General features: G+C 47.2%; 1 protein-coding gene across 1 annotated transcript in view; it reads left to right on the top strand.

Moving 5' to 3' along the window:
- The window catches only part of LOC104938491 (PATJ crumbs cell polarity complex component), a 75,029-nt gene that overhangs the window by 3,539 nt on the left and 58,720 nt on the right, over nt 1–12,770 (top strand). Inside the window, exons 5-13 of the mRNA XM_027290215.1 lie at nt 72–281; nt 389–528; nt 977–1,157; nt 6,359–6,487; nt 6,945–7,193; nt 7,294–7,396; nt 7,494–7,582; nt 7,805–7,934; nt 9,642–9,764. Coding sequence (XP_027146016.1) covers nt 72–281; nt 389–528; nt 977–1,157; nt 6,359–6,487; nt 6,945–7,193; nt 7,294–7,396; nt 7,494–7,582; nt 7,805–7,934; nt 9,642–9,764 — 1,354 coding nt within the window. The remainder of the gene's footprint in view (nt 1–71; nt 282–388; nt 529–976; nt 1,158–6,358; nt 6,488–6,944; nt 7,194–7,293; nt 7,397–7,493; nt 7,583–7,804; nt 7,935–9,641; nt 9,765–12,770) is intronic.

The raw sequence follows: 12,770 nt of genomic DNA, 5'->3' as shown, positions 1-12,770 counted from the left end.
TATTATTAAACAGTGATTTTCATCTTCTTTTACTCCTCCTCCTCCTCCTCCTCCTCCTCCTCCTCCTCTAGCTGAGCAGTATGCCTCCTGACGCCTGCAGCGAGTTCAGTTTCTCCAAAAAGGGTCAGCTGATCATGAGCACCATCAATTCAGCCAGCAGCTTGGCCCCGCCCAGCCTGTCCGCCTCATCCTCCATCCCGACCAGTGGCTCGTCTCCGCCCATCCATCAGACTCCGCCCTCATCTGACCTCCTGCAGAAATGGATCGTTGACGCCGCCAAGGTGGGTGGAGCCACAACACGTGAAGAAACACGCCTGCAGAGAAAAAACATGAGTAAACGAGCTGTGTGTGTGTGTGTGTGTGTGTGTGTGTGTGTGTGTGTGTGCAGGGCCGTCACACGGACCTCGTCAGCCTGACCCGGCCTCTGTCTGGCGGTCTGGGCTTCAGCGTGGTCGGTCTGAATCCAGCAGGAACCAGCAGCCAGGGCGTGTTCGTCAAACACATCCAGCCTGGAGGCGTCGCTCACAGGTTAAAGTGTGAACACGAGAGCGTCTTTGTAACGCGTTAGCCGCCATGGACAGATCTCATGTCTGTCAAGAGTTGTACATGCTCAGTAGAATTCTGGGTAATGCAGTGTTTTCTTCTTCTCTGTGCAAAAGGACGTGAAGACGTAGTTTTCATGTACACGGTTTGTAGAGAACAGCTGACCTCCAACACGTGAAGATATTTAGAGTTTAAGGCTGTTTATTTCCTGTAAGTCTCGTTTGTGAGGTTTAATTATAGAGAGGGTTTAACGAGGTCTTCAGAGTACTCCTCATTTAGAGCCACAGTGGAAAAATATAACAGTTATAGACCTGAGGAGATCCTTCACACAGTCTGCGGTCACATAACGTACATACATGTTCTGATAGTAAACACTGGACTGAGGCCTTCAGCTGAAATATCTTGTTGTGTCGATGTCGTGTGGCGGCTGCAGGGACGGGCGTCTCCAGGAGCGGGACCAGATCCTGGTGATCAACGGGAGCCCTCTGGAGGCGGGGATCAGCCAGCAGCAGGCGCTGTCCCTGCTGCAGCAGCCCGGAGACACGGTGGAGCTGGTGGTGGCCAGGGACCGCCCACCCAACGCATCATCACAACCTGCCGCCGCCATGAGCACGGTAAGAAGTAACGCAGCAATTCAGATCCTCAGAATCCTCAGAACCTTCAGAACCTGGTTCTTCAGTAATCACCTGAAACATGACGTGAGTTTGAAGCTCGTCTGCTTCCATTCTTCATGCTGAGCTAAGTGAAATATGTGGATAACCGTGTTCAGACACAAGCTGCTGTTAGCTCAGTTTGTTAGCTGTGAAGGAGGTCAGCAGCTTCTAGGGACATGATGGCAGAGGAGCAGAGAGTGAAGAGGACACTGACGGAGGAAGCTAAGAAGAGAAAAGGAGAGAGTGAGCGAGCAAGAAGCCGCCGGACAAGAGTAAATGTGGGACTGACTTTTAGTGGTTGGTGAGAGCTTGGTGAAATAAAAGGCTGAAAGACAGACGCCGAGCTGGGCTGACTGCTGCTGGACTAGTCAGTGAGATCAGCTGCTGCTGTAGGTTCTGGTTCTGGTTCTGGGCTGACTGATATCAGCTGCTGCTGGGGACCGTGGTTTCAAGCTGCTGTTGTCAGATTTGATTTGTTGTCAGATTTGAACTTTTTCTGATAAATTCTGTGTTTCGTGTTTTTGTGGCTCGCTCAGTGAGTCTTGAATCGAAGCTGCAGTTTGACTCCAGATGGGATTTTGTCCTCTGGTACTAAAGTTTTACTGTTACAGGAAAGAAGCTTAGTTTGTGAAATAGTGATTTTTAAATCTTTAGGATCCATTTTAGTGTAAAATCAATATGAAGTATTTAATGTATTTAAATTCTGTGGTGCAGAATGTTAAAGTGTCAGAGTCGGTAAACTCAAACTTCTCTGTTACGATTAAAAACTTAGTTTTTTCTGGAGCTGTTGGAAACCAGATGTCAGCTTTTCTCCTTTTGGAACAAACCTGGAAGTGAAGTGAAGTCTGAGTTTGCACATTTGTTCATTGTTGACTTTTATGACTGAGTATGAAATAATTTTTAAGGACTGATCCTAAAGCAGCCGTACTGTCGAGGTCTGGAGCATCGCTGAAATCAGCTTTATACTGTCGGACGATGTGTGTGTTCACCACACATCGTCCGACAGCTTTGGCTGTCACTCAAAACAAGCGCTGCAGAGAGGACGTCAATCATATCAGAGGTCGCTTTGAGGCCACGCCTTCATATCGGAGTGAGACCTCCTGTTTATGACGAGCCGTGAGGCTGCTGATGAAGTTAGTGCTCCGCTCGCAGCATCGCCCTGACAACATGTGTTTAAGTCTGCAGAGCTGCGATCAATGGACGTCAACATGATGGACGAGTCAAAGACTGTCAGCGAGAGGAAGTGACACGTTAGAAAGGTCAAAGGTCACACTGTGCAACGCTTCACCTGGAGAGGAAGGTGAGGACGAGGCAGACGCGACGAAGACGTGAAGTGGACGTGACGAAGACGTGAAGTGGACGTGGTGAAGACGTGAAGTGGACGCGACGAAGACGTGAAGTGGACGCGACGAAGACGTGAAGTGGACGTGACGAAGACGTGAAGTGGACGTGACGAAGACGTGAAGTGGACGTGGTGAAGACGTGAAGTGGACGTGAGCAGCAGACAGTGATGACCGGTGAAGGTTCACTTCATGGCCGCTCATCGTTTGGACTTCGCGGCTGTGCTAGAGACGGGTCCACCATGTTCAGTTAACGTGCATGAGTCCCCCGTGGCGGCGGGTTTGAACCCAGAACCTTCCTGCTGTGTGTGCTGAGGGTTCTGGTGGCTCAGAGGAAGTGTTGATGTGGACGTGGAAATGTTTCAGCACTTTGACCTTTAAACTGTTAGACTGTTAATGTGAGGCGAGGATCTCCAGTCGGTCTGAGCTGTAATGATTCTGCTCCGCTCTTTTGTCGGGTCATTATCGCACAGAATTACACTGTCCCTCTTGTTTGTTGCTCTCCTCCTCCTCCTCCTCCTCCTCCTCCTCCTCCTGGCTCTGGGCCACGTCCTGCATACCGGGCCTCCGATCCTCGTGCTTTTGTTTTATTCATGTCCCGTTTGAATCGAGGTCACGTTTAATGGAGCCGCGGCATAAAAACACAGCTCTGGCTCAGGTTTTATTGCTCTGGCCTGGCTCGGCTAACTATCCCGTCTCCTAAAGCCAAGACTCCTCTGCCGGCCCGGTTCTGACCCGCCGTCACAGCTGATGTTCTGTCCCGTGTCCATCCTCTTCCTGCTGGATCGGTCCTGGCCGCTCGTTGCTGTAAAGTCGCTCATAAAGGTGGATATAAATCAGCGAGGCCGATATGATTTTACAGCTTTTGTCTATTTAGTGAATATTTTCCTCCGTCGACGAGCGCGACGTGTCGACGCCTCTGAATTTATGTCTCTCCTAAAAATGATGAAAAGCTGAAAGAAGATAAAAACAAAACAGATTGTGTAATTAAAGAAACCTGAAGGAGCTTTTAAATGAACAGCTCCACCAAGTTTAGCAACTTTACTGGCAACTCCTCCAGGTCACGTGACCAGCCTCCTGTCAATCATCCCCACTCTTCTCTCCCAGCAGGCATCTCTGCTCATCCCTGAAAGCTGAGACATTTTTAATGATCAAAAACTGATCGACAACTTCAGCCAAGCAGAGCAGATTACAACAGCCTCGCATTCAGCCTGCAGTTTATAATATATAATGTATAATGTATATAACATATATAATATATAATATATAACATGTATAACATATATAATAAGTATAACATATAATATGTGTATATATAACATGTATAACATATATAATATATATAACATGTATATGGCATGCCGTTTAGGAAATTAAAACCTTTGAATATATTGAATGAAACTTTGAATATATGGAGTGAACCTTGAACCTTGACTTCATTCAATATATTCAAGGTTTCATTCAATATATTCAGACTTCATTCAATATATTCATGGTTTCATTCAATATATTCAGACTTCATTCAGTATATTCAGACTTCATTAAATATATTCACAGTTTCATTCCATATATTCAGACTTTATTCAATATATTCAAGGTTCACTCCATATATTCAGACTTCATTCAATATATTCCAAGTTTCATTCAATATATTCAAGGTTTCATTCAATATATTTCAAGTTTCATTCAATATATTCAAGGTTTCATTCAATATATTCCAAGTTTCATTCAATATATTCAAGGTTTCATTCCATATATTCAGACTTCATTCAATATATTCAAGGTTCACTCCATATATTCAGACTTCATTCAATATATTCAAGGTTTCATTCAATATATTCCGACTTCATTCAATATATTCCGAGTTTCATTCAATATATTCAAGGTTCATTCCAAATATTCAGACTTCATTCAATATATTCAAGGTTACATTTAATATATTCAGACTTTATTCAGTATATTCAGACTTCATTCAATATTTTCAGACTTCATTTAATATAATAAAGGTTTCATTCTATATATTGAGACTTCATTCAATATATTCACGGTTTCATTCCATATATTCAGACTTTATTCAATATATTCCAAGTTTCATTCAATATATTCAAGGTTCATTCCATATATTCAGACTTCATTCAATATATTCAAGGTTTCTTTTAATATATTCAGACTTCATTCAGTATATTCAGATTTCATTCAATATTTTCAGACCATTCAATATAATAAAGGTTTCATTCAATATATTCAGACTTCATCGCTCTCGTTTCATCTGATTGGGCGATGAGGAAACGTGCGAATGACGTTGGACTCACGATCTGAGTTGTTGTTGTCACTACAAATGTTGACTGGCTAGCTAACGTTAGCTAACGTATTATTCATGCATTGAACGGTCATATTCTGCTGCGAACAAATAATAATATTATATATAATAATATTATTTAATAGTCCAACAGAAGAAGCCCAGCTGGGCGTCTGTCAGCTGATTGCACAGTCTGAATGCTAACAGCTAACACACACCTGCGTGTTCATTTCAACATGCACTAGCTCTGAATCTCACACAGCAGCAGAAAGAGTGAAGTTCTGCCCGAGAGCGAAGCGTTCAACACGTCCAGCGAGATCCGACTATCAGGCGAACTGCCTCAAACAGCGTCCTGGGATCAGCTGAGGAGGAGGTCTGTTTCATTAGACAGAGAAGAGCTGCTATCAGATCAGAGCGGTAATAAGAGCCCAGAGTCACCTGTGATTACAGCCACTTCATAAAGACTGTGTGTGTGTGTGTGTGTGTGTGTGTGTGTGTGTGTGTGTGTGTGTGTGTGCAGCCTCTCATTGATCAGCAGCTGCTATCAGGGAGCAGGAAGCTCTCTCAGCTGGTAATTACCTGCTGAGGTTCAGTTTAACGACCTTTCACCTCAGCACAGATAACCAGCCTGCAGCTCGGTCTGCTGCGAGCTGCCGGGAGGAAACACAGCGGCGTAAAACCAGCAACAGTTCCTCCGTTCATCAGTCCGCTGTGACCGCAGTGATCTGCTCGAAGGATCCAGTTCAATTATTTTCATCTGCAATCAGGTTGAACTCCTGATGATCCTCCGACCCTGAAAGACAAAAATCAGCAGTTCAGATCAAAATCAAAGACTCACGCAGAACGATACGTAAGAAATAAAAATGAATGAAGAAAATCTGCAGCTGCTTTTTGTTGTTTCACATTTTCAATCAAACGTTTAGAACAAACTGGTGAACTTTAGAGAGACACTCAACTGAATAAACTGAATCAAAAGACAAAAGTTCAACACTGTTATAAGAACACACTTCCGTCACGTCACGTCAGTTGTAATAATATTGAAGCAGAAAAACACAATCATGATAACCTGATGGACACTTTAAAGGTCCAGTGTGTAGGATTTAGTGCCATCTAGCAGTGAAGTTGCAGACTGCAACCAAATGAATGACTCCCCGTCTCTCCTCGCCCTTTCCTTCCATGCATGTAGGAAAGAAAAGGTCATACCTACATCGGAGTTTGTCCGCTCTGGGCTATTGTAGAAAGATGGAGGTTGAACACGGCGGACTCCGTGGTAGAGGACCGCTCCCTCTGTAGACTCAGGCTCATGATGAAAACATTATTTAATATTAAAGTTCCTGCTATAGATGCTACATCTCACAGTGCTGAACACGTCTCATCCATCCTTCATGTTTCCTCGTCTCTGACTCAAACAAACAAACTGTTTCTCATTCTTTACATTTCTAGTTGACACACACACACCTGAGTCACACACCTGTTGAACCTGTCGGCTTCCTTCACCTGTCTGTCTCTCTGTCTGTCTGCAGGATCAGTGGGGTCACATGGAGGAGATCGAGCTGGTGAACGACGGGTCTGGTTTGGGCTTCGGCATCGTGGGAGGGAAGACGAGCGGCGTGGTGGTCAGGACGCTCGTCCCAAACAGCGTGGCCGACAGGGTGAGTCCACAACGTGTCCACAACGTGTCCACAGTGACAGGTTGATCAGCGTGAGTGCTGTCTGCCTGATCACCATCTGCACCTTCACCCATCTGTCCGGGCAGATGTTTGCTCACATTAACCTCCACATGTGCTGACAAAGAGCCCTTGAGCCAGGCAGTGCAGGCCGGCAGCCTGAGGATGAGCGTGAGCTGTTGAACAGAAGTTAAAGCAGGATGGAGGTTTAAACAGGAGCAGTGCCTCAGAACAGACAGCAGGACTGACGGAGGACGTGTCGCCATGCAGTGCATTAATTAGATCAATTAGATTAATTGGACAAGATTCATTTCTCTACAAAGCTTTGACGATTTTAATCACCTCGTTTGTCTTTTCTCTCCTCCTCCTCCTCCTCCTCCTCCTCCTGATTACGTTCCCTCTGATTGGCTGTCACACTCCTCCTCCCCTCTCCTCCAATCAGGATGGGCGTCTCCGCACGGGTGACCACATCCTTCGCATCGGGGCGACGCCCACTAGCGGCCTCACCAGCGACCAGGTCGTCAAGGTGCTGCAGGGCTGTGGGAGTCAGGTGACCATGCTGATCGCCAGGGACCCCCGGGGGACGAGGTCAACGGCCCCACCTCCTCCACCACCTCCAGACTCCGCCCCCGTCACCGCCTTACCCCCCCGACCTCCGGACGTGCCCCCCCAACGCCGACTCAGCAAGACGGTGAGAATCATTTCAGAAGTTTTCTCTGAGTCGCAGCATCCTCGATGTTTGAAGAGTTTGTTTCTGCTGAAATATCTGAACTGTGTTTGTTCTGGTTCAGCCCAACCTGGAAGGATACGAGATCCACGAGGTTCCTCTGACCAAGAAGGACGGACAGAGCCTCGGCATCTCCATCATCGGATACAACCCGCTGACCAGCCAAGGTGAGACTGAAGAAAACTACAGATACCAGCAGCTGCTCTGTGTTCAGAATCAGAACCGGACGTTCAGAGTTCATCTCCGTGTTCGGAACTTTTTCAGATGCAGTCGGTGTGTTTGTCAAACACGTGGTTCCCGGCAGCGCAGCAGATCAGAGCGGAAACATCAGAGTCCACGACCGACTGATCGCTGTAAGAACCTGCTCACCTTTAATTATTATTATATTTATTATATTATTTATACTATATTCATCACTTTACATTTAGGAACAAACAACAAAGACCAAATACAACTTTTGAGAATTTGAAGTCTAATGTGACTCTGTGTCTGTCTGTCTGTCTGTCTGTCTGTCTGTCTGTCCGTCCTCCTGTCGGTCTGTCTGTCTGTCTGTCTGTCTCTGTCTGTCTCTACAGCTGGATGGTGTCAGTCTTCACGGTCTGACCAATCAGGAGGTTCTGGAGGTGATGAAGAGGACGGGTCAGACTGTGGTTCTGTCTGTGATCAGGAAGAAACCCAGAGCTTTGGAGAGGTCCCTGGATAAAGGTCTGTCACATGTTATCATGTCCACATGTCCTCATGTCGTCATGTCCTCATGCCCACATGTCGTCATGTCCACATGTTATGTCCTCATGTCGTCATGTCCACATGTTATGTCCTCATGTCCACATGTTATGTCCACATGTCCTCATGTTATCATGTCCACATGTCGTTATGTCCTCATGTCCGCATGTCGTCATGTCATCATGTCCTCATGTCCACATGTTATGTCCTCATGTCCTCATGTCCACATGTTATGTCCACATGTCCACATGTCCTCATGTCCACATGTCGTCATGTCGTCATGTCCACATGTTATGTCCACATGTCCTCATGTTATCATGTCCACATGTCGTTATGTCCTCATGTCATCATGTCCACATGTTATGTCCTCATGTCCTCATGTCCACATGTTATGTCCACATATCCACATGTCCTCATGTCCACATGTCGTCATGTCGTCATGTCCACATGTTATGTCCACATGTCCTCATGTCCACATGTCGTCATGTCCACATGTCCTCATATCCACATGTCCTCATGTCGTCATGTCCACATGTCATGTCCTCATGTCGTCATGTCCACATGTCATGTCCACATGTCCTCATGTCGTCATGTCCACATGTCATGTCCACATGTCCTCATGTCCACATGTCATTTCCTCATGTCCTCATGTCCTCATGTCCACATGTCGTCATGTCCTCATGTCGTCATGTCCACATGTCCTCATGTCCACATGTCCTCATGTCCACATGTCATTTCCTCATGTCCACATGTCGTCATGTCCTCATGTAGCTGAAGCTTTTCTCCAAAAAGACAAACTGTGGTTATGATGTTAATACATAAATCAGAAGATTCCGTCTTTGTTCCAGACTGAGACCTTCAGTCAGTCCTGAGACTGATCCTGAGACTGATCCTGAGACTGATCCTGAATAATCAGTGAAACAAACCGGTCGTCCCATAATGCAGCATGTTAGTAAGGAGGAGCTGAGTTCATCTTAATTAGGACAGAAACAAACGATGAAAACAGACGTGAAGTTAACAGGATGTGAGCTGCTTCACTTCCTCTGAATATAAGAACGTTGTTGTGCTGGTGTGAGGAGAGAAGTTAACTCTGTTACTTCCTCTTCCTGTCCGAGGCCTCTCCGTCCTCTCGCCCAGATTAAGATGACAAATTTGTTTACAGTCGCTGTAATTTCCCCCAAACCGAAGCTGCGATTCCTCCTGCAGCGCGTCCGCAGAGATTAATTCACCCGGTTCAGGGTCATTTTTTTGTCTTGCGATCAGCCGGCGGCCTGCACTGGTCAGCCTCCGGGCCGCAGAGGAACAAGTGATTTTTAAAAGAGAAGTGCAGCAGAGCGCTTATCTCCTCCAGACGTCTTCTTTCATTACACAGAGCTGAAACTTCTCAGCTTCTTATTTTCTGCTCATTTCTGCAGCTCTCTTATCTGCACACACTCGTGATGAGTTATGACGAGGCTGATGGGAAAATAAACTTCACTTTTATGGATCACCAACAGCAGTGATCATTCAGGGGTCAGAGGTCGGAGCACGCTGTGCCCTGGACGAGGGCCACAGGCAGAGCTCTAAGGGCCCGATGAATCACACAAATGGAGACGGAGCAAACTTTGAGTCTGCTCGCCGACCGTCACGATGGGAATGTTCAGGAAAAAACTGCAGGAAGTTGAACTTGTTGTTGTGTTGGTGTTTCAGTGGAGAGGGAGCCGTCCCGCGTGTCGCTGAGGAGATCTCTGGACGTCAAGGCTCGCTCGTCCGGCTTCAGCTTCACACCGAAGCACGAAACGACGTACTCGACGACAGCGCTGCTGACGAGAGGTGACACACACACACACACACACACACACACACACACACACACAGTCTATTAAAGTAGCTTTGCATGATTAAAGGCTAAATTCCACTGGGCACGGAGCGTCAGGTTCTGTGCGGCCCGGCTGAGCAGCGTGTGCGTTATGCTGCGAGCGGCCGTCAGTCTGCACAGAGCAGCTCGAGCTGACAGGAAGTCAGGCACAGAAACAGGATGGAGAATCTGGTTGATTTTCAAAATAAAACACTTCAGATCGTAAAAACAATTTACCTACAAATCATATTTACATATTTCGAAGTAGAACAACGACCAAATCTGAGCAAGTTAACAAAGTCTGGAGGGAAAATGCTACAGAAACGTTTCAGAAACGCTCCAGAAACGCTCCAGAAACGTTTCAGAAACGTTTTCAGAAATTCAATTTAATTTCAATTCAAAAACGCTCCTGGTGGGTTTAAAGTCGTGTGGAGAATGATCTGAAACAGATCTGAGGCCTCAGTGTTTCGTGCTCAGCGTGTTTCGTGTTTCGTGCTCAGTGTGTTGCGTGTTTCGTGCTCAGTGTGTTTCGTGTTTCGTGCCAGTGTTTGTGTTTCGTGTCGTGCTCGGTGTTTTTCGTGCTCAGGGGTTTCGTGCTCAGCGTGTTTCGTGTTTCGTGTTTCGTGCTCAGCGTGTTTCGTGTTTCGTGCTCAGGTGTTCGGCTCAGTGTGTTGTTCATGCTCAGTGTGTTTTCGTGTTCGTGGCTCGCGTGTTTCGTGCTCAGCGTGTTCGTGCTCAGCGTGTTTCGTGTTTCGTGCTCAGTGTGTTTCGTGCTCAGTGTGTTTCGTGCTCAGTGTGTTTCGTGCTCAGTGTGTTTCGTGCTCAGTGTGTTTCATGCTCAGTGTGTTTCGTGTTTCGTGCTCAGTGTGTTTCGTGCTCAGCGTGTTTCGTGCTCAGTGTGTTTCGTGCTCAGCGTTTGTCGTTTTCGTCTCAGTGGGTTTCGTGCTCAGTGGTGTTTTCGTGGTTTCGTGTCAGTGTGTTTCGTGTTTCGTTGCTCAGTGTGTTCGTGTTTCGTGCTCAGCGTGTTCGTGTTTCGTGCTCAGTGGTGTTCGTGTGTGTCGTGCTCAGTGGTTTCGTGTTTGCGTGCTCAGTGTTTTCGTGGTTTCGTGCTCAGTGTGTTTCGTGTTTCGTGCTCAGCGTGTTTCGTGTTTCGTGCTCAGCGTGTTTCGTGTTTCGTGCTCAGCGGTGTTCGTGTTTTCGTGCTCAGTGTGTTTCGTGCTCAGCCGTGTTTCGTGCTCAGTGTGTTTCGTGTTTCGTGCTCAGTGTGTTTCGTGTTTCGTGCTCAGCGTGTTTCGTGTTTCGTGCTCAGCGTGTTTCGTGTTTCGTGCTCAGTGTGTTTCGTGTTTCGTGCTCAGCGTGTTTCGTGTTTCGTGCTCAGTGTGTTTCGTGTTTCGTGCGCGTGGGTGGTTTCGTGCTCAGCGTGTTTCGTGCTCAGTGGTTCGTTGCCGTGCTCAGCGTGTTTCATGCGCAGTGTGTTTCGTGTTTTTCGTGCTAGGTTTCGTGCTCAGCGGTGTTTCGTGTTTCGTGCTCAGTGTGTTTCGTGTTTCGTGCTCAGTGTGTTTCGTGCTCAGTGTGTTTCGTGCTCAGCGTGTTCGTGTGTTCGGCCATGTGTTTTCGTGCTCAGCGTGTTTTCGTGCTCAGTTTCGTGCTCAGTGTGTTTCGTGCTCAGTGTGTTTCGTGCTCAGTGGTTTTTCGTGCTCAGCGTGTCGTGTCGTCAGTGTGTTTTCGTGCTCGGTGTGTTTTCGGCTCAGTGTGTTTTCGTGCTCAGCGTGTTTCGTGTTTCGTGCTCAGTGTGTTTCGTGCTCAGCGTGTTTCGTGTTTCGTGCTCAGCGTGTTTTGTGCTCAGTGTGTTTCGTGCTCGTGTGTTTCGTGCTCAGTGTTTGCATGCTCATCCGGTTTCGTGTTTCGTGCTCGGTGTGTTCGTGCTCAGTGTGTGTTTCATGCTCAGCGTGTTTCGTGTTTCGTGCTCAGTGTGTTTCGTGTTTCGTGCTCAGCGTGTTTCGTGCTCAGCGTGTTTCGTGTTTCGTGCTCAGTGTGTTTTGTGTTTCGTGCTCAGTGTGTTTCGTGTTTCGTGCTCAGCGTGTTTTGTGTTTCGTGCTCAGTGTGTTTTGTGTTTCGTGCTCAGTGTGTTTCGTGCTCAGTGTGTTTCGTTTCGTGCTCAGCGTGTTTCGTGTTTCGTGCTCAGTGTGTTTCGTGCTCAGTGTGTTTCGTGTTTCGTGCTCAGTGTGTTTCGTGTTTCGTGCTCAGTGTGTGTGCGGTTGCTCAGTGTGTTTCGTGTGTTTCGTGCTCAGTGTGTTGTTCGTGCTCAGTGTGTGTTTCGTGCTCAGTGTGTTTCCGTGTTTGGGCTGGTGTTTGTGCTCGCGGTTTCGGCTCAGTGTGTTCGTGCTCAGTGTGTTTTCGTGCTCAGTGTGTTTTCGTGCTCAGTGTGTTTCGTGCTCGGCGTGTTCGCGTGCTCAGTGGTGTTCGTGCTCGGTGTGTTTTCGGGCTGCTCATCCACAGCGTTTGAACATTTAGCTTGAATCAAACTAACTCCTGAGCTCTGTGACTGTCCATGAAGTTTGGTTTGAACACAGCACACTCCATATAAAATGCGCAGTGTCTCGTCTGGTCTGACTGGATCAGTACTTCAAACTGTCAGTCCCCTCCTGAGGTCAGCATGCTGGTGTGGTGTAGAATGAACTGCCACAGGTAGATCGGCGCCTGTGGAGCAGGTGAGATTTGAAACATTTGATTTTTACTGACCTGTGAAAGCTGAAGCAGTGAGCTGTGTGCAGCGTGTGAGGACTCATGGGTGGAGCTCAGGCTGTCCTAAAGACGTGTGATGGTGTAGGTGTAGCTCCGGCAGACGTTGTCACGTTAAGCCCCGGCCTCCAGCAGCACTCCTCTCTGAGTTATTTCCTCTCTTTTTATATCCTCATTAGCTTTGCTAAGTGGCCAAAACGCCACGCTCACACTTAGCGCGCCGCCTGACCTGCTGTGCC

Source organism: Larimichthys crocea, chromosome XVII (genome assembly GCF_000972845.2).
Source record: "Larimichthys crocea isolate SSNF chromosome XVII, L_crocea_2.0, whole genome shotgun sequence".
Lineage (NCBI taxonomy): Eukaryota > Metazoa > Chordata > Actinopteri > Sciaenidae > Larimichthys > Larimichthys crocea.
Note: the sequence above shows the minus strand (reverse complement) of the source record. Positions and strands in the feature narration are given on the sequence as shown.